Raw genomic sequence first — 22,779 nt, 5'->3', positions numbered from 1 at the left:
TAGGCTATAGATGTAAAAATAGTAAAGTTCTGATAGTAGATTCTACCGAAAAAGGGGTGAGAACTCGATTCTTACTTATATTGGTCTTATTTGTGATTTTTGCTTTTTTTTGTTTTATTATACACTCACTTCTCTCTTCCTTACGTCACTGATTTGACATTTGAGAAAAGAAGACAGCTATGTTTAACTAATGACTATCTTAACATTTTTAAGTAGGCATGTATTCGATATATCAATTCAATTCTTAGTTTAATGGTTTTTAGTTGTGGTTTAGGTACAGATTATATCGCAGGATGCAGAAGACACTTCGATATAGCGCGTCAAGTGTTGGCGTGTGGCAAAAACATGTACTAATTTTTTTTTTGTTCATTTATATATTATTTGTTTTATTTAGCCTTATTAAGAAAACTTACCCAAAATCTATTAAAAATGAGACGTAGAGAATTATTTTCTAGGGAGATATTGGTAAAATAAACAAAAAAGTGGCAAGACAAAGGGAGCAGGTGCTGCCACAGGAACGCCAACTTATACATAACAGTCTGTATATCGAAACACGGCTGTTATCGGAATATCAGATGTCAAATTGATTTTGACAGGTAACCGTTTTCACAGCATCTATGACATTAGGAATATCGTTTTCTAACGTCAAAGCATTCAAAGTACGATGACATTAAACTCATGAAAGATCGGAGAGAAAGAGATGAAGCGACTGCTAAACCGACCTCGATATCATGTACATATATAATGTAAAGTTTAACAAGTAAATAAACACAGAGCGACATCTGAAATCGGTCTAATCGTTCCAATGTGGGTTTGGTGGAATACACATGTGGCAGAATTTCTATGAAATTTGTCACATGCAGGTTTCCTCACGATGTTTTTCTTCACCGCCGAGCACGAGATGAATTATAAAGACAAATTAAGCACATCAATCAGCGGTTCTTGCCTGGGTTTGATCCCGCAATCATCGATTATCTTAATCGATGATTGCGGGCAGGCGTTCTAACCACTGGGCCATCTCGACTCTATCAATCAACACCAATATTTGATTCAAATACCGTGACACAACTAAATTAAATTTCCCACTGCTGGGCTAAAGAATTCTCCCCTATAAGGATAAGGTTTAGGGCATATTTTACCACTCTGCTGCAATACGAATTAGCTATGTGTACTCAACACATGTGGCAGAATTTTGAAATTTTCCTCACGATATACTATACGAATAAAGTACATGAAAATTCTCTGGGTTGGAATAAAACGCCAATTGTCATTATGAATCTATGATTAACTTAAACGTATCTTAAACTACTCTTCAATAATATCTAATATTTATATTATAAAGTCGAGATTACACTGGATAGACTAGGAATGAACATTAGCAATGAACTAGGAATGAACAAAAAAAACAAAATAAAAAACCCGCTAAGTTTCTTTCGCCGATTCTTCTCAGATCAGGGTATTTTCTTTTCCGAACCGGTGGTAGTGTTTCAATTGACCATCAATAAGAAAGTGTAATGCTTCTATATTGAATAAGTTATTTGAGTTTGAGTTTGGGTTTGAATGTAACAATGTTACGGCATCGAATGCGTTCCCGTGGCGTCCGGAGAGTTGACGGTACTACTGAGTTTTTAGTGGTTATTTCGGTATACCGGATACACTCAGCGTCATAGGCTCCGGTGAGCCCCACGTAAACGCCCCCATCCATTTAATTCCACTCGGAGAAACGCGTAATGCGGTTTGCCTTAAGATAGTAAACTTAACACTACTCATAGGTCACGGCTTCAAATCCGCAGAGGACAATTGCTAAAATTTCTCTTTAAGAAAGCATATACCATTTAATGGCATACAACGACAACAACAGCCTGTAAATTCCCACTGCTTGGGTAAAGGCCTCCTATCCCTTTGAGGAGAAGGTTTGGAACATATTCCACCACGCTGTTCCAATGTGGGTTAGTGGCAGATGTGGCAGAATTTCTATGAAATTTGTCACATGCAGGTTTCCTCACGATGTTTTCCTTCACCGCTGAGCACGAGATGAATTATAAATACAAATTAAGCACATGAATCAGCGGTGCTTGCCTGGGTTTGAACCCGCAATCATCGGTTAAGATGCACGCGTTCTAACCACTGTGCCATCTCAGCTCTCACTGGGTCATTTCAGCTCTCCTTGTAAGTCTGCTGATCTCGAAATGTTAGGACGTTAAAAAGTTCTTACGGATACGACGATTCAACTACGAAATAATATAATGACAAAATAACGTATCTCCATTAATTAGTTATACTTATGAAATGTGGAACACAACTGTATAATATGTTAATATTAACGAACGTGACCTCGTGCAATCGTTATTATATCACGATGACTTAACACGTAATCAAGAGCTTTTGGTTATGAATTAAACATACATATATTTTTGTAACCGACACTATTTATAATAAAGTTCGACTCATTACAACTGGTTCCGTATCTTTTACATTAATATAGTAATCTAATTTTTGTTGCAATGATTATGGGAATCTGTTATGGTCTCATGACTGAGCCAGTGTAACTACAGGCACAAGGGACGTAACATCTTAGTTCTCAAGGTTAGTGGCGCATTGGCGGAAAGGAATGGTTAATGATTCTTACAGCGTTATTCTGTATGGGCGGTGGTGACCACTTACCATCAGGTTGTCCATATGCTCAACCGCCATTCAATAGCATATTAAAAAATCTTTGAAGAGCTCCAGTTATAGATATGCGGAATGAAAATAATAATAAATAAATATTGGACAACATCACATACATTACTCTGATCCCAATGTGCGAACTTGTGCGATGGAAAATCAGAAGTAACGACGGTACCATACACACAGACCCAAGACATAATAGAAAACTTTTTCTGCGTCGACGAGGCCGATTATCGAACCCTGGATCTCGGAGTGGGACCTCTTATGAAAACCGGTATGCACACCACTCGACCACGGAGGTCATCAAAATTAATGAGGATTCTTGATGGTATTCGTTTAATTGTTAAGATTTAGCAAGTAATTAATTATAGAGAGCGGGAAAAGTTACTGTCCGTTTAGACAGCGGTACTACAGTTGTATAAGAAAAAAAAGAAATTAATATTCATTAATATTTCGACAAAATCCTATCCTAACTAGAAAAAAAAAACTAAAATAAAAATATCATTTAATACGAATTACATTTAAATTTGCATGCGTTAGTAGAGCCGAGATGGTCCAGTGGTTAGAACGCGTGCATCTTAACCAATGATTGCGGGTTCAAACCCAGGCAATCACCACGTGATCATGATTCTTGCATGTTTCAAATTCCAACGAAATTCTGCCCCATGTGTATTCCCCCAACCCACATTGGAGCAGCTTCTTCTTGGATTATTTTCCAAACCTCCACCTCAAAGGATGAGGCCCAATAGTAAGAAATAACAGGCTGAAAAATAACTTATTATTTTTTTAATTAATTATTTGCATGCATTAAAAAGTATTTATAATTACATCGCACGTAAAACGCCACACGAGCGAACACACACGCACATTTTTTATGAAACAAACGAACACATGAAGAAAAGAAACATATACGGTAGTAAACGTGAGAAAACCTGCATGTGTCTAATTCCAAAGCAATTGTACCACTTGTGTATCCCACGTCGGATCAGCGTGAAGGAATAATCTCCAAAACATCTCCTCGAAAGGGACAGAAGGCTTAAGCCCAGCGATACATTTACAGGCTATTACACCGCCAACCAACAGGACTTTGTATGGCTGTGATATGAAGGGTGATTCAACAGTGCTTGTAAAAGCCTACTTGAATAAAGTTTATTTTGTTTTGATTTGATTTGGTATACTAAAACTGTTCAAAGGTCATGCTATTTATTAGGAATGATCAGAGGTTTTGAGAACTAAGATGTTATGTCCCTTGTGCCTGTAGTTACACTCACCCTTCAAACCGGAACACAACAATACTGAGTACTGTTGTTAGGTAATATCTGATGAGTGTGTGATAACTACTCAGAGGTTTTTTTTAAACGCCGAAAAAACGCATTACGCGCTTCCCCCACGTGATGGAAGTGGGTGGGGGGTGGCCCTCCCCGGAGCCCAGAACATGACGCCCTGACAGTGGCAGGAGGGAGACTCCTCCTGCCACGCTATCCCGTGCAGGTACTTACCGAAGCATCCGTGCCCAGTACCTACCCAGACTTGCACAAAGCTTTACCAACCAAAGTATTGACTATGGTAAATTTTATTGACGCATCATAACAGTTATAATTATGTTAGTAGAATTACCCCTTGAATTAATTAAGAATGTTCGATGAAATTGTAATAAATACGAGTGCAATATAAGGTTATAGACCTTCAGAGAGAGCTGCGTATAACCACTCATGCGCATTAAATGTAGGATAACCAGACGTTCGTTTTATTTTAGGACATATTCTATATTTAAATTTAATTGTAAATACTGTGTATATGTTTAATTAAATAAGGGGATAAATTTCTGATTTTTTTTTAGATTTCAAATTAAAATGATTATGTTAATTGCTGCAGTTATATAAAACGGGATATTTACCATGTTTTATATTTTTATTTTATGGAGAGTCTCGTGAACAAGAGATTCGTAGATGATGTCGAAATATCGAGCTCCACCAAATAAAAATAAAAAACATGATAATTATCCCGTTTTAATTAACAGTAAGAATTTCCGTACTGTAACTGTAAGAGCCGAGATGGTCCAGTGGCTAGAACGCGTGCGTCTTAACCGACGATTGCGGGTGCAAATCCAGGCACCGCTGAATAGTGTTTAATTTGTTATAATTCATCTCGTGTTCGGTGGTGAAGGAAAACATCGTGAGGAAACCTGCATGTGTCTAATTTCATAGAAATTATGCCACATGTGTATTCCACCAACCAGCATTGGAACAGCGTGGTGAAATATGTTCCAAATATTCTCCTCAAAGGGAAAGGAGGCCTTAGCCTAGCAGTGGGAAATTGACGGGCTGTTGTTGTTGTTGTTGTTGTTGTAAGAATTTCGGAGTGTTTATTTTTGGAATCTATCTCTGCTTCTTTCGATATAATTTTTATGTATATTGGTTTAGTAAATTTTCACTGACAACAGAAGGTACATGACTATAGCTACTATGGATGTATGTTTGAATTCACGTTATATATGTATGTGTTCCGTACTTATCCTCTGCGTGTAGGATATATAAAGTCACTGTATATTTAAAATTGATAACATAAGATTTAGAATTAATATTTGATATTAATTAAAGGCTCAGAGTTAGCTTTTAGTAATCACCAAAAGAGCAAACAAAACTTTCGTTTACTTTAGTTTGTGTAATTACTAACAAGTTTAATAAGAATAATAATTATCAATATCATTTTATGATTTGTCGCAGAATTATCCAAAAAATTGGGACATAGACATTTGGGGGGGGGGGGGGGGCGTTCTCTTGGCTTCTTTAGAACCTCCTGAGCGCTTTCTAAATCTAACACTGTCTCATCATTTATAAATAATATTTATTTATTTATTTATTTATTACATATGGCACACAAGACAGGTAATAACTGATAAATATCTAGAAAATGAATTACAAATTTCGAAGATTAGTTACACCCTAATATTTGTGTACACATCAAGCAAGAATACATTAATTCACAGTTAACAAAGGCTGAAGCTATTACAAGTAAAAACTAAAGAAAAAAAAAATCACACGAATATTAATTTTTTTGAGAAATTAGGCATAAGTTTAAAAAATAGCAGAATTTTTATAAATAATATTACATAACAATGTCAAATATATTACATATTATATAGATAGATGTAACCAAAAACCATTACACGCGATATTCAATTGATTTGAAAATCATCTGTAGGTCAATGATTTCAGGATTCCGCAATAAAAATGTAAAAACCGTCTATAAAAATGTCTATGAAGAGATTTTTTTTAATTTATTTATTATGAAAGTGGAACAGTGGATACAATACGTGTATGTTAACTAAATGTAACAGATTCAAATCAAGACAAGCACTCATAATACTTTCATGCTCTACATGTGTTTCTAATTATGATAAGAATCATTTCGTGTGGTAGAGAGCATTATGAGAAAACCTTTTTTTTTCGAGACAGCATTTTTGTTTATTATATACCTAGACCACGACTATAGACAACATTGTACACTAAGATGCTATGTCCCTTGTGCCTGTAGTTACAATGGCTCACTCGCCCTTCAAACCGGAACACAACTATACTAAATACTGTGGCCGTATAATAATTGACAGTACTTATCCATACTAACGGTTTTATATCTATATATTTTTAATTTAACTGCTTCTAAAAAAACAAAGTCGCTTACCGCTGTCTGTCCCCCTATGTGTGCTTAGATCTTTAAAATTACGCAACGGATTTTGATGCGGTATTTTTAATAGATACAGTGACTCGAGAGTAAAATTTTTGTATATAATACATAGACAATATAGTAAAAAAAATACAGATAATTTTGGAAGTATCTATTGTGATTTCATAAATAAAAGTCTATTCCAGGGTCTACCCTACCCTACCCCATAAGTTTGAACAGTAGAGTTATTCTGTAAAACTCGAAACTCGTATCAGAACACGAGCTTGAACTGTCATTGCATAATATAAGGAATCCATTCGCAGTCGAAACGCTTGGCCGTTGGAGTAGTGTTCCCCTCCTCTTATAACCTGGGTGCCTTCAAACGAGGCGTGAAGAGGCATCTTACGGGCCGGCATGGCGAAGGTGACTAGTGCAGCTCATTCTTGCTGTGCGTACTAGTCTTCTTCGCGTTTGGATTCCATTTCCACTTACCATCAGGTGGAGTGGAGTCATCTGCCTAACCGGTTATTATAAAAAAAAGAAAGCTTCATCAAAAGTAGGTATAACACCTCGCCTCATTGCCTCGACTGGTGACAAGGCTGGTTCGATTTTAGCCCAGAGGATCGGAATTGCGATTCAACGGGGAAATCCTGCTAGCGTTCTTGCCACCGTTCCACGCGGTCAAGATTTATACAGTAACAAGTGTTAGTTCATATTTGTATATATTTAAGCATTTAATGTTATATTACACGTCTCACCGTAAAGTTTCACAAGTGAGGTACGAAGTGAGTCACAGCTGAATAACCTAGACTGTGAAACAGGTTCTAGAGAATACTAACCTAGACTAGACATAATAGCATTACTATAACGATAACTATTTAATATATTACAAGTAGGTCTCCTACGAAACTTCGCGTTTATCTATATTAATATTATATATGTGAAAGTTACTCTGTATGTCTGTCTGTCGCTTTTCCACGACCAAACCGCTGAATTTTATGATATTTGGGTTGAAGTAAATTTGAAATCCGAGGAAGGAGATACTTTTAAAAATAAAACCCGCAAAAAGCAAGCGAAGCCGCCTGCAACCACTAGTTCACTAGTTTAATTTTATTTCATTGTAAACTGCAAGCCATCTACATTTGAAACTAAAATGATAAATCCTCTTTTTAAAGAAACATTGTAAAATAGCACTATGTGTGAAGTTATGCCTGGACTGCAAACTGGTCACCCGACATTAGTGTGACTCTTGTATTCGATGAGTGAAATCGTATTTAGCGATGACTCGAAAATCCGAATCGAAATATTGATCTGGACAGTTAAGTAAGTAAAATTACTTGATATTCAAGTGCATAATTACTAGCTATCCACACCGTCTTCGCATGGGCTGATAATATATACTACAAAACATGGTAAGACATACTTACTTGATGGTAGGGCTTTGTGCAAGTCCGTCTGGGTAGGTACCACCCACTCATCAGTTATTCTACCGCCAAATAACAGTACTCAGTATTGTTGTGTTCCGGTTTGAAGGGCGAGTGAGCCAGTGTAACTACAGGCACAAGGAACATAACATCTTAGTTCCCAAGGTTCGTGGCACATTGACGATGTAAGGAATAGTTAATATTTCTTACAGCTTCATTGTCTATGGGTGATAGTGACCAATTACCATCAGGTGGCCAATATACTCGTCCGCCAACCTATACCATAAAAAAAAAAAACATCACATTAGAAACTTCTAAAATCATTAAAGTAAAATTGTTAACTCGACGAAATATTTACTGTCTCTCTCTAGAGGAGGCTTGTCCGGTTGCTCTAAAACCACACTAAACACAATTGCATCACGCTAAATAACGTCCCGGCCTGGCTTTACACTGGTGCAATACTGATACTAAATATATTACAGAATTTGTTTATTTACGACGTCACATTACAAACTTGTAAAAGTATCTGTTTTATTTATTATATTGTCCATGTATTATATACAAAAAACATTCCTCTCGAATCGATCTATATATTCAGAAATCAGCATCAAAATCCGTTGCGTAATTTGAAAGATCTAAGCATACATTTGGACAGACAGTTGTGAGCGACTTTGTTTTATACTATGTCATGATAATGATAATCGATATGGACATTGTTACACTATATTGAATGAAAAGCGTAAACGCCGCGACATTCGCAGCGCTTACGATCTTTTGGTCGCAAGACAAATATTCTTTATGAGCTATCTAGCGCTGTATTTTAATGGTTTGAGTCGCTACAGCGAACTATAGTTCTTTTACAAATATATTTTAAAGGATTTTTGTCGTGCGTATTAAATAAAAAAAAAAATAATTAATGTTTCGTTTCGTCTGTCTGTCCAGCTATAACTAGCTGTATATCGTGAAAAGTTTGTGGTAAGTCTACCCCCGTTTGGGTAGGTACCACCCATTCATTAGGTATTCTACCGCCAACCAGAGGTATTGTTGTGTATTGCTTAAAGGATGACTAAGCCAGTGTAACTACAGGCCTAGAGACATTACATCTTAGTTCTCAAGGTTGGTGGAGCATCGGGGATATAAGGAATGGTTAATAATTCTTACAGCGCCATTGTCTATGGGCGATAGTGACCTCTTATCATGCGGTGGCCCATATATTCCTATACCATAAAAATGACGTGGATCGCAGAATTACATTGAAATTAGTCCAAGCCCAAGAGTTGTATACACAAACTAGCGACCTGCACCGGCTTCGTACGGGTACAACACTGATACTAAATATACTACGAAATTTGTTTATTAACGACATCACATTGCAAACTTCTAAAATGTTCAGTGTTTCTTTACTATATTGTTCATGTATTATATACACAAACCTTCCCCTTGAATCACACTATCTATTAAAAAACCGCATCAAAATCCGTTGCGTAGTTTTAAAGATTAAAGCGTACAAAGGGACATAGGGACAGAAAAAGTGACTTTGTTTTATACTATGTAAAGATAAAGCAAATAGAAATTCAATCCTACCTGAGTTCGAACTGATAATAATCGTTTAAGATGCGCGCGTTTATTAAAATTGAATCTTTACTTACAGTTTAAGACTTGATAAAGGAATTGATTTCAAAACTGACGAAGGTTTTCTTACTCTGACTGTACATGCCTCATCAAAGCTCACTGACCCTCCTAAATGGAATTCGATAATAGTACCTACTCAGTCGAGCTTGCACAAACGCCTGCCATGAAATACATATAGTAACAAGATACATAAAGATGAGTCGGTTACATAAATGTCTCTATTAACCGATTGCTATGCCGACGGCGTTACTGTCAACGACATCTGACCTTATTTCTGAATATTGCAATAACAATCGCTGTGCTGTTGTATGATGTTAAAATGACTTAACACGTTGACTGCGGAATCATTTTCTTATTCCCTCCAATCCTGCGGTACAGGGCGTTTAAGACCTCTTATGAAAACTATCATAATACCGGTATGAGCTAAACAACAGTATAGTTGTGTTCCGGTTTGAAGGGTGAGTGAGCCATTTAACTACAGGCACAAGGGACATAGTAGCTTAGTTCCCAAGGTTGGTGGCGCATTTGCGATGTAAGGATTGGTTAATATTTCTTACAGCGTCATTGTCTATGGGTAATGGTAACCACTTACTATCAGGTGGTCATATGCTCGTCCGCCAACCTGTACCATAAAAAAATGAGCTTGTAAGAATCCGTAACGTTTTAGAAACTAAAACTCGATGTGATGTAATCAATTTTAAATTTTCAACATACGTGATCAAAGAGACCCCGTATTAAGTGAGTACAACATATAATTCTGTTTTAAATTCGCATCATATATATATATCACTTTCTTACCATATATCAAGTGAAGGTTACCTGCCTACGACAAAGAAATCTATGTTTTTCTAAGCCGCACCGCAAGACATACGAGGCTTATTAGACCTCGCTTCTCATTGAACATGTTAAAGCATGTCTATTTAGATTTTATTTAAATAAACTTCTTCGTGATTGCGAGAACCTAATGCCTGAGTCACACATGATTTACAATAAGATATATTTGAAAACTATCTAACTTTCACTGACAAAATGAAAAGAGAGAAGCTCTCTTTTTCTATCTCTTTCGCTATAACGAATATGAAGACTGCGTCATGAGGAGCGCATGAATATACCAATAATATTGAAATGTGTTTATTAAGCTCTATTAACTTATTTTTTAACTTGAAATAAAACTAATTTTAACGGATTTGAATCGCGTATATTAATTATTTTTAACATCCCGGGTAGTCTACCCGTGACCACGAATGCTGTAAAGTGCTCGAAACGTCGGGATGTTAAAAATAATTAATATACGCGATTCAAATCCGTTAGAACTAGTTTCATTTAAATGTGTAATAATCGCAAAAATTGAAGACAACATTATATTTTTTAACTTACTAAACAAGATATAGAAATAGCTCATGCTTATAATATTACTTAGACTTAAACATACTAACTTTAAGCCTAACACAAATAACAGCCTTAAAAAAAATTCACTGCCTGCCTTCAACATTTGAAATCGTTTTATTTCGGCCCAATTCGTAAAAAAACTATCCAATCAATGGATGACCTGAATTCCCCTGACTACCTTGACTAACCTGGAACGGAAGCCTCTTGGCACTTCGCCATGCTGCAGTGAACGGAACGAGGTCTCTTGAATTCTTTTAATGCTTTAATTCAATTGGTTTGTTACGATTTGTTTCCATTCATTCGTTCAATGTTCATAGATCTTATCAGTCGTGATGAACACCTCCCCCTACTTTAAATCATTTAGAATATTCACCTATTTTATTTTCTTTTACTTATATTATACTACTACTTGTTCCAACTTCGTCGGACTATAGTATAAACTAGCTGTGCCCGCGACCTTGTAATCGTTTGAATTTAACACAAAAAATATTTTTGTAGCCTTAGTTACTCCTTATTATATCAATTATCTGCCAGTGAAAGTCCCGTCAAAATCGGTCCAGCCGTTCCCGAGATTAGCCGGAACAAACAGACAGACAGACAAAAAGTGTAAAAAATGTTACTTTGGTATATGTACCGGGTATACATATGCATTGAGTAAAAATCGCTATTTTAGTATGACAGACACTCCAATTTTATTATATGTATTTTATATATTACATCACAGAGTTTTTTCTGAAACTTTAACCGCAAGAAAAGCTCTAAATAGTGATAACTTTTGTTATATTTTTCATTTATAGTCAAAAATCTAAATCAATCAAAATAAACTTTATTCAAGTAGACTTTTACAAGCACTTTTGAAACGTCATTTTACAATTAAGTGAAGCTACCACCGGTTCGGAAAGTAGATTCTACCGAGAAGAACCGACAAGAAACTCAGTAGTTACTCTTATTCAACATTTAAAAAATACAAAGTCATGTTAGTTAAATACAATTATTTAAATCAATATATCCTGCGTGGAAGACAACAGGTGTAATTCCACGCTTTTTTATCATCTATAAACTCTTGTATCGAATAATATGCCTTTTTACCAAAGTCTTTTTACAAACGATCTTTTAAAAATTCAAATCTTTTTGACAAATAGCCTATAGCCTATAGCCTCCATAGATGAATGGGCTATCTATCACTGAAATAACTTATCAAATCGAATGACTTGTTCTGGAGATTAGCGCGTGCAATAAAAAAAACGATTCATGTGATGTCATAGATATTTATTATAATAATTAAAAAAAATCAATGCATTTAATATATTCTTGTAAATGATAATTCTATTGTTTTCCAGACCATCTGCATATATCAAACAAAAAACAAATTTAATTAACATATTAACATAATCCCGTTATATAAGAAATGTCATACGGACATTTATTTAATGATCTTGTAAATCTAAAAAAAAATGCCTCATTTTATCTCAATATGTATAATAATTATTATTAATAAGTCGTAACTTATAATGATATAATAATATATATAAATATGCTATATTTATAATATTTTCCTTTGATAATAATTCATAGAGTTATCACTACATAGCATAAAACAAAGGCGCTTTCTCTGTCCCTTTGTCCGTTTGTAAGCTTCAATCTTTAAAACTACGCAACAGATTTTGATGCGGTTTTTTTTAAAAGATAGAGTGATTCGAGGAAAGGGTTTCGTATATAATACATGGACAATATAGTAAATAAAACTGATAATTTCAGTAATGTGATGTCGTAAATAAACAAATTCTGTAAACAAATATTGATACTAATATTTAGTATCAGTATTGCACCAGGGTAAAGCCAGGCCGGGTCGTTGTAGATTTTATTTAATATGATGCAATTGTGTTCAGTGTGGATTCAATATCAATAGACAGTAACTCTTTTGTGGGACAATGTGCGTATACGAATTTATATAAGAATGGAGATGGCCCAGTGGTTACAACGCGTGTATCTTAATCGATGATTGCGAATTCAAACTCAAGCAAGCACTGAATATTCATGTCTTTGGTCATGAAAGACCGACAGACAGACAGATTTTCTTTCAAATTTATAATATTAATATAGATTAGGACGAGACATTAAACTATTATAATACTTAAATCTTGTGATGCTTTATTCTATACAGGCGATCGGAGGGAAACCTTTCCAGTTAACTATTTATCAATGTTTTTAAACATTAATTTATTAAAATACCAAGCTAAAATCTCGCAATATTAATTTTTATATGGGGCATATTAAAAAAAGTTATTTTAGTACTCTTAAAATGAGCAACATCTATTTTTATTATATTAAGTGTGAAACGCCACTCTTTAATGTTTAATGCTTGTTTGTGCCTAATAAAAAATGTTCCAACATATGATAAAGCTAAATAATGTACATATTATTTATTTATTTTATGTATATATAAAATGCGACGTCCAGTGTTTGTAATTAACGACAAACGAGAGAGATTTAAATGGCTGAATCGTCCTTGCTCTTCGCGTCAGGTGTGTAAAAAAAAGACACGAGGCAAGTTGACTTCAGTGAGGAAATCAGGCTATATTGAAGTTTGAGAACTAAATATAGATTACAATTTAGAATTGAACACCATTCGATCCTACAGTGACTAAAATTATATAATAAAAAAGCAGACGACCTTATAGGCTACCTATTGGTCAATCGCCACCAAATCAAATCTAAATATGTTTCATTCAAGTAGGCTTTTACAAGCACTTTTGAATCGTCATTGAACAACTATATTAAGTGAATCTACCGGTTCGGAAAGTAGATTCTACCGAGAAGAACCGGCAAGAAACTCAGTAGTTACTCTTTTTCTATATTTAAATATACAAAGTCATCTTAGTTAAATACAATTATATAAATAATTAGTTGTATTATCTCCACGCTTTTTTATCGTCTGCATAATCTTGTATTGAATAATATGCCTTCTATACCAATTAATTTTTTACAGATGATTTCAATTTATTAAACGTAAAGTAAAAACATGCGACTGTTACTCCTTTCGATGCGTTTCTATCTTTAACGTCTATCTATACCTACTTTTTTATGGAATAGGTTGGCGGACGAGCATATGAGCCACCTGATGGTAAGTGTTCACCATCACCCATAGACAATGACGCTGTAAGAAATATTAACTATTCCTTACATCGTCAATGCGCCACCAACCTTGGGATCTAAGATGCTATGTCCCTTGTGCCTCACTCACCCTTCAAACCGGAACACAACAATACTGCGTACTGTTGTTTAGCGGTAGAATATCTGATGAGTGGGCGGTACCTACCCAGGCGGGCTTGCACAAAGCCCTACCACCAATTATTACTTACTTATAGGCAATCAAAGCCTAATAATTAACGGCAAGGCTCTTAGAACACGCGTCTTTTGTTTTTTAATAATATTTACATGTGTATTAAAAAGCTTGAAACACTGTTTGATATTGTCTACTGCAATAAGATTAAATATCTGTATGTAGTGGTTAATATTTAGCGTTAATTTTTCCATAATAAAAGGAGGGAGGGAGAAAGCATAATTATTCCTGAGGGCTATAAGTTATAATAATATTCATGTTATATAATTTTCTTCATAACATAAGTTAGGATTTGTGATTTGAATTATTCTTTTCGAAACAAACCCAGGCAACAATCTTCGTTCCAGATTGACAGTTTTAATAATGGAACGGTATGACTTTCGCTGAAAACTATAAAAGATGTCAAATCAAATCAAATCAATTCAAATCAATTTTATTCAAGTAAACTTTCCAATGAAGCGTTTTTGAATCGTCAATAATTAAATAGTACCACCGTTTCGGAAGCAGCTTCTAGCGAGAAGAAACAGTAAGAAATTCGCATAGTTGCTCTTTTCAAATAAACAGATTTACAATGCTGTTCTTTACAGTAATTAGTGTCCTATATATTTTCTTGATAACTCGTTAGATGTGCTGCTATCCTTTCTGCTTTCGTAAAGTAACAACCTGTCAATTTCCCACTGCTGAGATAAGGCCTCCTCTTCCATTAAGGAGAGGGTTTGGAACATATTCCACCACGCTGTTCCTGGGTTGATGGAATACACATGTATTTCTATGAAATTAGACACTTGCAGGTATCCTCACGATGTTTTCCTTCACCGCCGAGATCGAGATGAATTATAAACACAAATTAAGCACATAATATATAAAGTGGTGCTTGCCTGGGTTTGAACCCGCAATTATCGGTTAAGATGCACGCGTTCTAACCACTGGGCCATCTCATGCTTATCTACTCTTAAACATCTGGGAGAATATTGAATGCATATTCATGTATTCGCATGCATATATTTCCAGTCTAAGAGTCCTTCCGGCTAAAAGGTCCTCGCGTTCAAAGTTTGTCGAGATGGCCCAAACCTTCTCCTCAAAGGGAGAGGAGGCCTTTAGCCCAGCAGTGGGAAATTACAAGCTGTTGTTGTTGTTCAAAGTTTGGGGTTACACTTATAATGATACGTTAACCACATAACAAAGTATGAAAAATATTGCATATGACTTACATAATATATCATGGCCGTAGGCAGGCGGGGGTTTTGGGGGTTCAAACCCCCCCCGAAATTTTTTCGCTAACCGCTATCGTATTATAAAAAAAATATTTTGCGCTAATTAAACAAAAGAAAACGTAAGTATTTATTGATTTCTTCAGAAAATTAAGCCGTTTTGTCTAGATACGACAATAAATCTAAACAAAATGAATCATTTCCGAAAAGATTAGAGGCAATAATAATCATACACGTATTCACATTTTATTAAGATACTAATTTTTGATGTCATAATGTCACGTTAGTAATTTTAAATACTATGGAAGATAAACCTTTTACAGAGTGCCATTACATTTTGAAATGTGTAAGACAGATTGTTAAATTTCTGATACATTCTATGTACAGGGTTATTGGTAATACGAAGTATATCCGTTAGGAGGTGATATGGGTGACTATTTGAAATAATTTTAACCCCCATATGCATAATCCAAAAGTGAACCATTTTTGAGTTATCATGTTTTTTTTGCTTTTTTCAATTTATTTAAAAAAAGTTACAATAATAATCTATTTTTTCTTTTGTTTTATAAAAACGATTAAACACTGGATATTTGTCAATATTCAAACAATAATTATCGATCCAAATTTAAAAATGCGAGACGGAAAAAGAAATTATTTCAATATTTTTTTGATTTTTTTTCCCCAAAAATGCCTTAAAAACTAAAAAATCATTATAATAAATCTTGGCCTGCAGATTATTTTAAAAACATAACCGTTTTAGAAGGAAATTATTTCAAATCAATCGAAATAAATTGATCAGAAAGGACGCTGGTGGACATTCGTTGTCGAGCATGAACGAATTCGAATAAGGTCGCTCTTTAAAATTCCCTCAAAATTAACTAAAAATAACAACCAATGAAAAAAAAACTTACTTACTTAATACAAATTTAAAATAAAATTTAGGAACAGAAACAGTTCAATAGCTAAGTTATAAATAAGACATTTTGTAATATAGCTTAAATAAAGTATTAATAATCGAATCCGAGAAACTCTCTATAACAAAGCACAGCACACACAGCATGTTCTACAGTGTATAATGCAGAATTCTATCCTTACTATTCTCACGAAGAAGTCCCTGAAAGGAAATTTATTTTTTATAAACTTGAGCTTAACGCGTATTCAGGAGTCGCGTCTGATTTGGAAAATAACTCCGAACCATTAGAAGCTACATTTGATCAATATGGGATTACTAACTATCATAATGACGTGTTCATTGGAGTGAAAAAGTGTACAAAAATATCCTCATGTGAAATCCTCCTTAATAGTCCAAATAGTCACCCCTATCAACTAAGGGATATACGTCAAATTACCAATAACCATGTATATTTTATTGAGAATATTCATACTATATTATTAAAAAATAGGTAGTCAGCGCTCTTTACCGAAAAGTCGCCGACTACGAAAGCAGCCGAACTCCTGGAAGACTACTTTAGTGCATCCTATCCCTGAAAAGAGCAACCGCCCAGACCCGTCCAATTATAGGCCAATAACCATCACCTCCTTGTTTCGTTTCCATCGGGGTCGTTCAGCCAGTGATCTTCTAGATTACCTTAGTCATAGATGGGTGGGCCTTTGATAGCGTATGGCACAAAGCGCTTCTTTTTAAGCTGCCTTCCAACGGGCTTACCGGGAAATTATGCAATTGGATCACCAGCTTTGTGGCAGATCGGAACATTAAAGTCGTTATATAAGGTCCATGCTGTGATTTAAAATTCGTTAATGCCTGTGTTGCACAAGACTGCGTTCTATCCCACCACCCACTCTGTTTCTTCTGCATATCAGTGACTTGTTGCAAATCTGTAACATTCATTGCTATGCAGATGACAAAACTGAGACACCTCATACACCGGCCGGGCTAATATTTCTTGGGAAAACGTCGGAAAAAACCGGAACAAACTTGTGTCTGAAATCGAGTCTTCATTAAACAAAGTCTCTAACTGAAAAACTAAACTAGGCCATATGTGGTTGCTATTTTGCGATTAAAATATCTGATGGCGGGGAAGTACCTACTCTCCCTTAATAGTCCCTTAGGCTCACTTAGTAGTTTCGGATCCCCTGGCTAAAGGTAGTCCACTTCAACCCCAAAAAGAGGCAAGTTTGCGCGTTAGCTGCTAAAAAATTACCATTTCTCGTATCTCCACGATTTCAGAAGATTCCAATAGCCGCCACAGCTAGTATTGGAATACTTGACGTGGATATTTCGAGCCTCGTTCAGTTCCGCGGTCAATTGGAACGCAAAGCCAAATTGGCATCAAAAAAGACAGTATTTCACGCCGGCCCATCGCCTAAAACTATTAGACAAGGCGCAAATTGAACCCCACATGGAATATTATTCACAACTCTGGGCGGGTGCTCCCCAATACCAGTTTCTTCCATTTGTCAGTATCCAACGCAGAGCGGCTCGAATTATCGAGGATCAAGCCCTTTTCGACCTGCTTGATCCTTTAGCATTGCGTACAGATGTTAGATCACTCTGCATCTTGTACATTCGAATATTTCACGCAAAATGTTCGGACGCATTGTTTGGATTAATACCGGCTGCGAAATTTCACCTTCTGACAACTCGTCAAAATTATAAGTTTCACCCGCACCAACTTAATGTTCAAAATACCACAACATCACGATTTTTGAGACATTTTCTACCTTGCACAACCACTCTGTTGCACTAGCATTCGCCGACGCTTTTCCCAAACCGATACGACTTCGGAACCTTAAAAAAAAGAGCGTACTCCTTCCTTAAAGGCCGGTAACGCACCTGCAAGCCCCACATGGGCGATGGTAATCACTTTCCATCAGGAGAGCCTCATGCTCGTTTGCCCCCTATAACATAAAATAAGACATCGGTTGTCTTTCAAATAAATGTGTATAAATTATGTCTAATTTTAATATACCTACTTATGCTTATTTAAAAAAAAATGTTATTTTTTTTCCTGGAGCACGAACCCCCCCCGAAATGAAATCCTGGCTACGGCCCTGTAATATATAATATTTATATATATATAAACTCAGAAATGACCTTTGGACCAGAGAGAATAAGTACCTCACAATTTTTTAATACAAAAAAGAAACGTAGGTATTTTAAACGTAATAATGAAATTGTTGTTTTAAATATATTCTTGTTCAAATTTTAGAATTACTGATTTAATAAGAGTCTTACTAGTTTCTGATCACCTGCCTCCCAGTACATAACATAATATAAGTTGTTCCTGGAAGGCACAGTGCGGGTAGCTCGTATGCGTTGCTATGGCAACTGTTTATTGACGCTTCCGAGTCCACTCGATACTTTTTTCGGTTACCATTGCCTTTTTAAATCTTAATTTTACGTATAATTATAATTTTACGGAAGAACTATCAATATTTTCCCCTTATAAGAAAAAATAAAAAATGATCTCCCCTAAATCGTGTTACGCAAAAAGGGATAGTTATTATTAATATATTAGTTAGTTACAGAAGAATATCTGATGTGTTAGGTACCTACCCAGACGAGTAGAAACTACCTCCCTGTCTGTTTGGAATAATTATCGTTAAATTACTATTACTGCATAGTATAAAACATATATTAAAGGCTGGCAACTGTGTCATATATATATGTCATAAAAAAGTCGCTTTCTCTGCTCCTATGTCCCTATATATGCTTAAATCTTTGAAATTACGCTATGGATTTTGATGCGGTTTTTTTAATAGATAGATTGATTCGAGAAGAAGGTTTTTATATATAATACATTGTCAATTTAGTAAAGAAACACTAATAATTTTAGAAGTTTCTACTGTGATGTCACATCACTTCAATTAAAAAAAAAGAACTAAATTTACAATATTAATCAATATATCAATGAAAATGAAAGCTACAAAAAATTGCTACTAAATAAGTAAATAAATGCTTTTAAATAAAATATCGGTAAGTTCCCGAACACCGCACTAAGTTAAGGAAATCCGAGAATAAAATCTTAAAATTAATTTAAAAATCATAATAAAAATGTATTATGGTGATTTAATATTTATTATTAAACAGTGATGACACGTCAGAGTGCCTACCCCCTCTAAGTATGAAGGAACAACACTATATAAATAATACGAGTATTCGTTGTTATAATATAATATTCATTGCATAAGACGACTCGAGTATCTTGGAGGTGTGTAACGTACTTTTGAAAATTACACCATTATTTTACTGTACGTATTTCCTCCCATTATTTTAATATTTTAAATCAATACATATAAATTCAAATTTAAATTTAGAAATCATTATTTGTTTCGAAATGGGTCAAATTAATTTAAAGTTTTGAGTGAAATGTAAATTTTGACATTTGCTAAATAATTTAAAAAATAATAAAATAGGCATAGGTAAAATATTATTAATCCTAACAATTTTACGCAAACATGTACATAATACTAACTACTAGTAATAACTACAATATACCAACCCGGTTCCTTGTTCCAAATATTATTATGAATTGAAAAAAAAACAAGATATCATTTTTATTTATGTTTTTTTTTTTAAACTTCTAAATACATAATCATGCAAACGTTACAAATTATAAGTCCAGAACTGAATAAAAATATTATGCCCCAGCATAAAAAAATGGATAACATTCATTTTCATTTTTCGTTTCTTAAAAAAAAGTAACATCTAATCATTTACTGCATACTTGACCCGTAGTCAAATCAGGCTTAGTTAATTAATTCGATTCATATCCGTGCTAATTCTTTAATTATTGAGCACGTGACATTGCAATTAATTATTTCATTTTAATATATTAAAAAAAAAAACAAATTCAAAAAAAGAATACTTAACTGTTTTCCGATTAGAATGGTGAGTGAGCCAGTGTAACTACAGGCACAAAGGTATAAGATCTTAGTCCCATACGTTGGTAATGCGTTGTTGGTGCAAGATGGCTATTATTCCTCACAGCACCATTGTCTATGACCGATGGTGGAAAGTTACCTTCAGTTATTCAGACTATATAATGGTCATTAAAGTTATTCATTTCGTCGTGTTTTTATATTTTTGTTCGGTGGAGCTCGATATTTCGACATTATCTACGAATGTCTTGTTCACGAGACTGTAAATATCCCGAAATGAATAATTTTAATAATAAAAATAACCATGTTAATTTAAAATCTTATCTAATAGTCAAATAAAAGCAATTTTTTAACAATTGTTTATTTTGTTTCAGACATGACATAAATACAATTAAAGAAAGAGTAATTGACAAATCAAATCAAAGATGGCTGCCGTCAATGGAACAACTATCGGGAGCGAAAACTTCAGTACAATAAAAACGGACCCAAAACCGAAAGAAGGATCGAATTCAGAGAAAACTATCGACGTTAAGAGCGGCAATGAAAACAATTACGATGGCGTCGACATTAATATGAATAAGTCGGAAAAAATATCGGAAATTCAAGAATTCTACAATGGGAAAAATATTTTAATAACTGGCGCTACAGGTAAGATAACTATAATATAATCTAATAATAATATAATGATGATAATGCGAGATGGCTCAGTGGTTAGAACGCGTGAATCTTAACCGATGATTGCGGGTTCAAACCCAGGCAACACCACTGCATATTAATGTGCATATTTTTTATTTGTAATTCATCTGGTGCTCGGCGGTCTAAATTAATAGAAATTCTGCCACATGTGTATTCCACTGAACCAAATTGGAACTGCGTGGTGGAATTTGTTCCAAACCTTCTCCTCAGACGGAGAGGAGGTTTTAACCCAGCAGTGGGAAATGTCATCCTTCACCGGCTCTCCAAATAATAAAATAACCTATATAACTGTAAAATTTGGCCCAAATCCAGTCAGTAGTATTTTCGTGAAAGAGTAATAAACATACATACATCCTCACAAACTTTCGCATTTATAATATTAGTAGGCTATTAGTAGGTTGTACAAAACAGATTTAAACCTGAAATTCGAAAGCTTAACGGTTAACGATGCCTATCGAGAAAATCCCAGTTCAGACTTGACCTCTTGGTCTAAGCACCTACTAGACCAAACAAGTTACCTATCTAGTTAACTAAACATAACCCGATCCATTAAGAATCTATACCTAGAGGAGCTGAGATGGCCCAGTGGTTAGAACGCGTGCATCTTAACCGGTGATTGCGGGTTCAAACCCAGACAAGTACCACTATGTGTGCTTAATTTGTGTTTATAATTCATCTCGTGCTCGTCGGTGAAGGAAAACATCGTGAGGAAACCTGCTTGTGTCTAATTTCATCGAAATTCTGTCACATGTTCATTCCACCAACCCGCATTGGAACAGCGTGGTGGATATGTTCCAAACACTCTCCTTAATAGAAGAGGAGGCCTTATCTCAGCAGTGGGAAATGTACAGGCTGTTACTTTACTTTTTTTACTTTAACTAAGGACATAATATTACAGTTCAACCTTTGCTGCACTTTTTTTAAAGGGTTTTTGTTGTTTGGCTATTAACGTTTTAGTTATTAATAAAACAAATTCGAAATAAAGTTGGATATAACAATCCAAAAAATGCAAGTATCAAAAATCAAAATATACTTTTATAATGACGTAGATTTTTACAAGCACTTTTGAATAGTCATTTAACAACTATCTTATGTGAAGTTACCGCCGATTCGCAATGCAGATTCTATTCAGAACTGGCAAGAAGCTCAGTAGTTACTCTTTTTCAACATTTAATATACAAAGTCATGTTTGGCGAATACAATTAAATATGTATATATAGCATTTATAATCTCCATTTAACAACTATATTTTACCTTTTTTAATATTCAAGAGTACAGTCATTAATTAAATACAATTATATATTTACATTACGTACACATCTTGCCTGGAAGTCTAAATGTATTAATTCCACGCTTTTTTATAGTCTGTAAAATATTTCATGTGTACATTCAAAAAAATAATTAATCATTCGTTCACCTTTTACCTTCATCTTTTATTTCAATGTTCTTTTGGTACTTGATGGTAAGTGGTCACCACTACCCATAGACGTAAGCGAATATTAACTGCCTCACACATCCAATGCATTCAATGACATCAATAAAATATAATAAAAGCTCTTAAATAAATTCCCAGTGGAAATAGTCACATGCATTCCACTGTCATGACCTGACTGGATTCCTCCCTCACCTAGACTCCCTTTTGGAAAACTCAGGTTACGAGCAGGTCTTCGTTTAGTGTCTGTATTCATGACAGTGTCTAAAGTCAAAGTCAAAACTCTTTATTCAAAATAAAAGTGTTTACACTTTCCTATTGATAGTCAAAAATCTACACTAATATCTAATATAATGCGAAAGTAATTTTTACAGTATACATGTCTGTCTATCCATTGCTCTTTTACGACTGAACTACTGAACCTTATTTGATGATACCTATTTGCTATAAAGCAAGCTTAAACTAGAAAGATTT

At 34.7% G+C, this 22,779-nt stretch overlaps 1 protein-coding gene across 3 annotated transcripts in view; it reads left to right on the top strand.

The window, feature by feature from the left end:
• LOC124542036 (fatty acyl-CoA reductase wat-like) overlaps positions 1–22,779 on the top strand; it is a 48,192-nt gene that overhangs the window by 5,182 nt on the left and 20,231 nt on the right. The window contains exons 1-2 of one of the 3 annotated variants that reach the window (XM_047119991.1): positions 19,483–19,547; positions 20,552–20,825. In XM_047119991.1, coding sequence (XP_046975947.1) covers positions 20,603–20,825 — 223 coding nt within the window. In that variant the 5' untranslated portion in view covers positions 19,483–19,547; positions 20,552–20,602. Of the gene's footprint in view, positions 1–19,482; positions 19,548–20,551; positions 20,826–22,779 lie in introns of those variants that run through there. The other 2 variants (XM_047119992.1, XM_047119990.1) reach the window with 2 other exon arrangements.

The sequence above is a fragment of the Vanessa cardui genome, chromosome 29 (genome assembly GCF_905220365.1).
Source record: "Vanessa cardui chromosome 29, ilVanCard2.1, whole genome shotgun sequence".
Lineage (NCBI taxonomy): Eukaryota > Metazoa > Arthropoda > Insecta > Lepidoptera > Nymphalidae > Vanessa > Vanessa cardui.
Note: the sequence above shows the minus strand (reverse complement) of the source record. Positions and strands in the feature narration are given on the sequence as shown.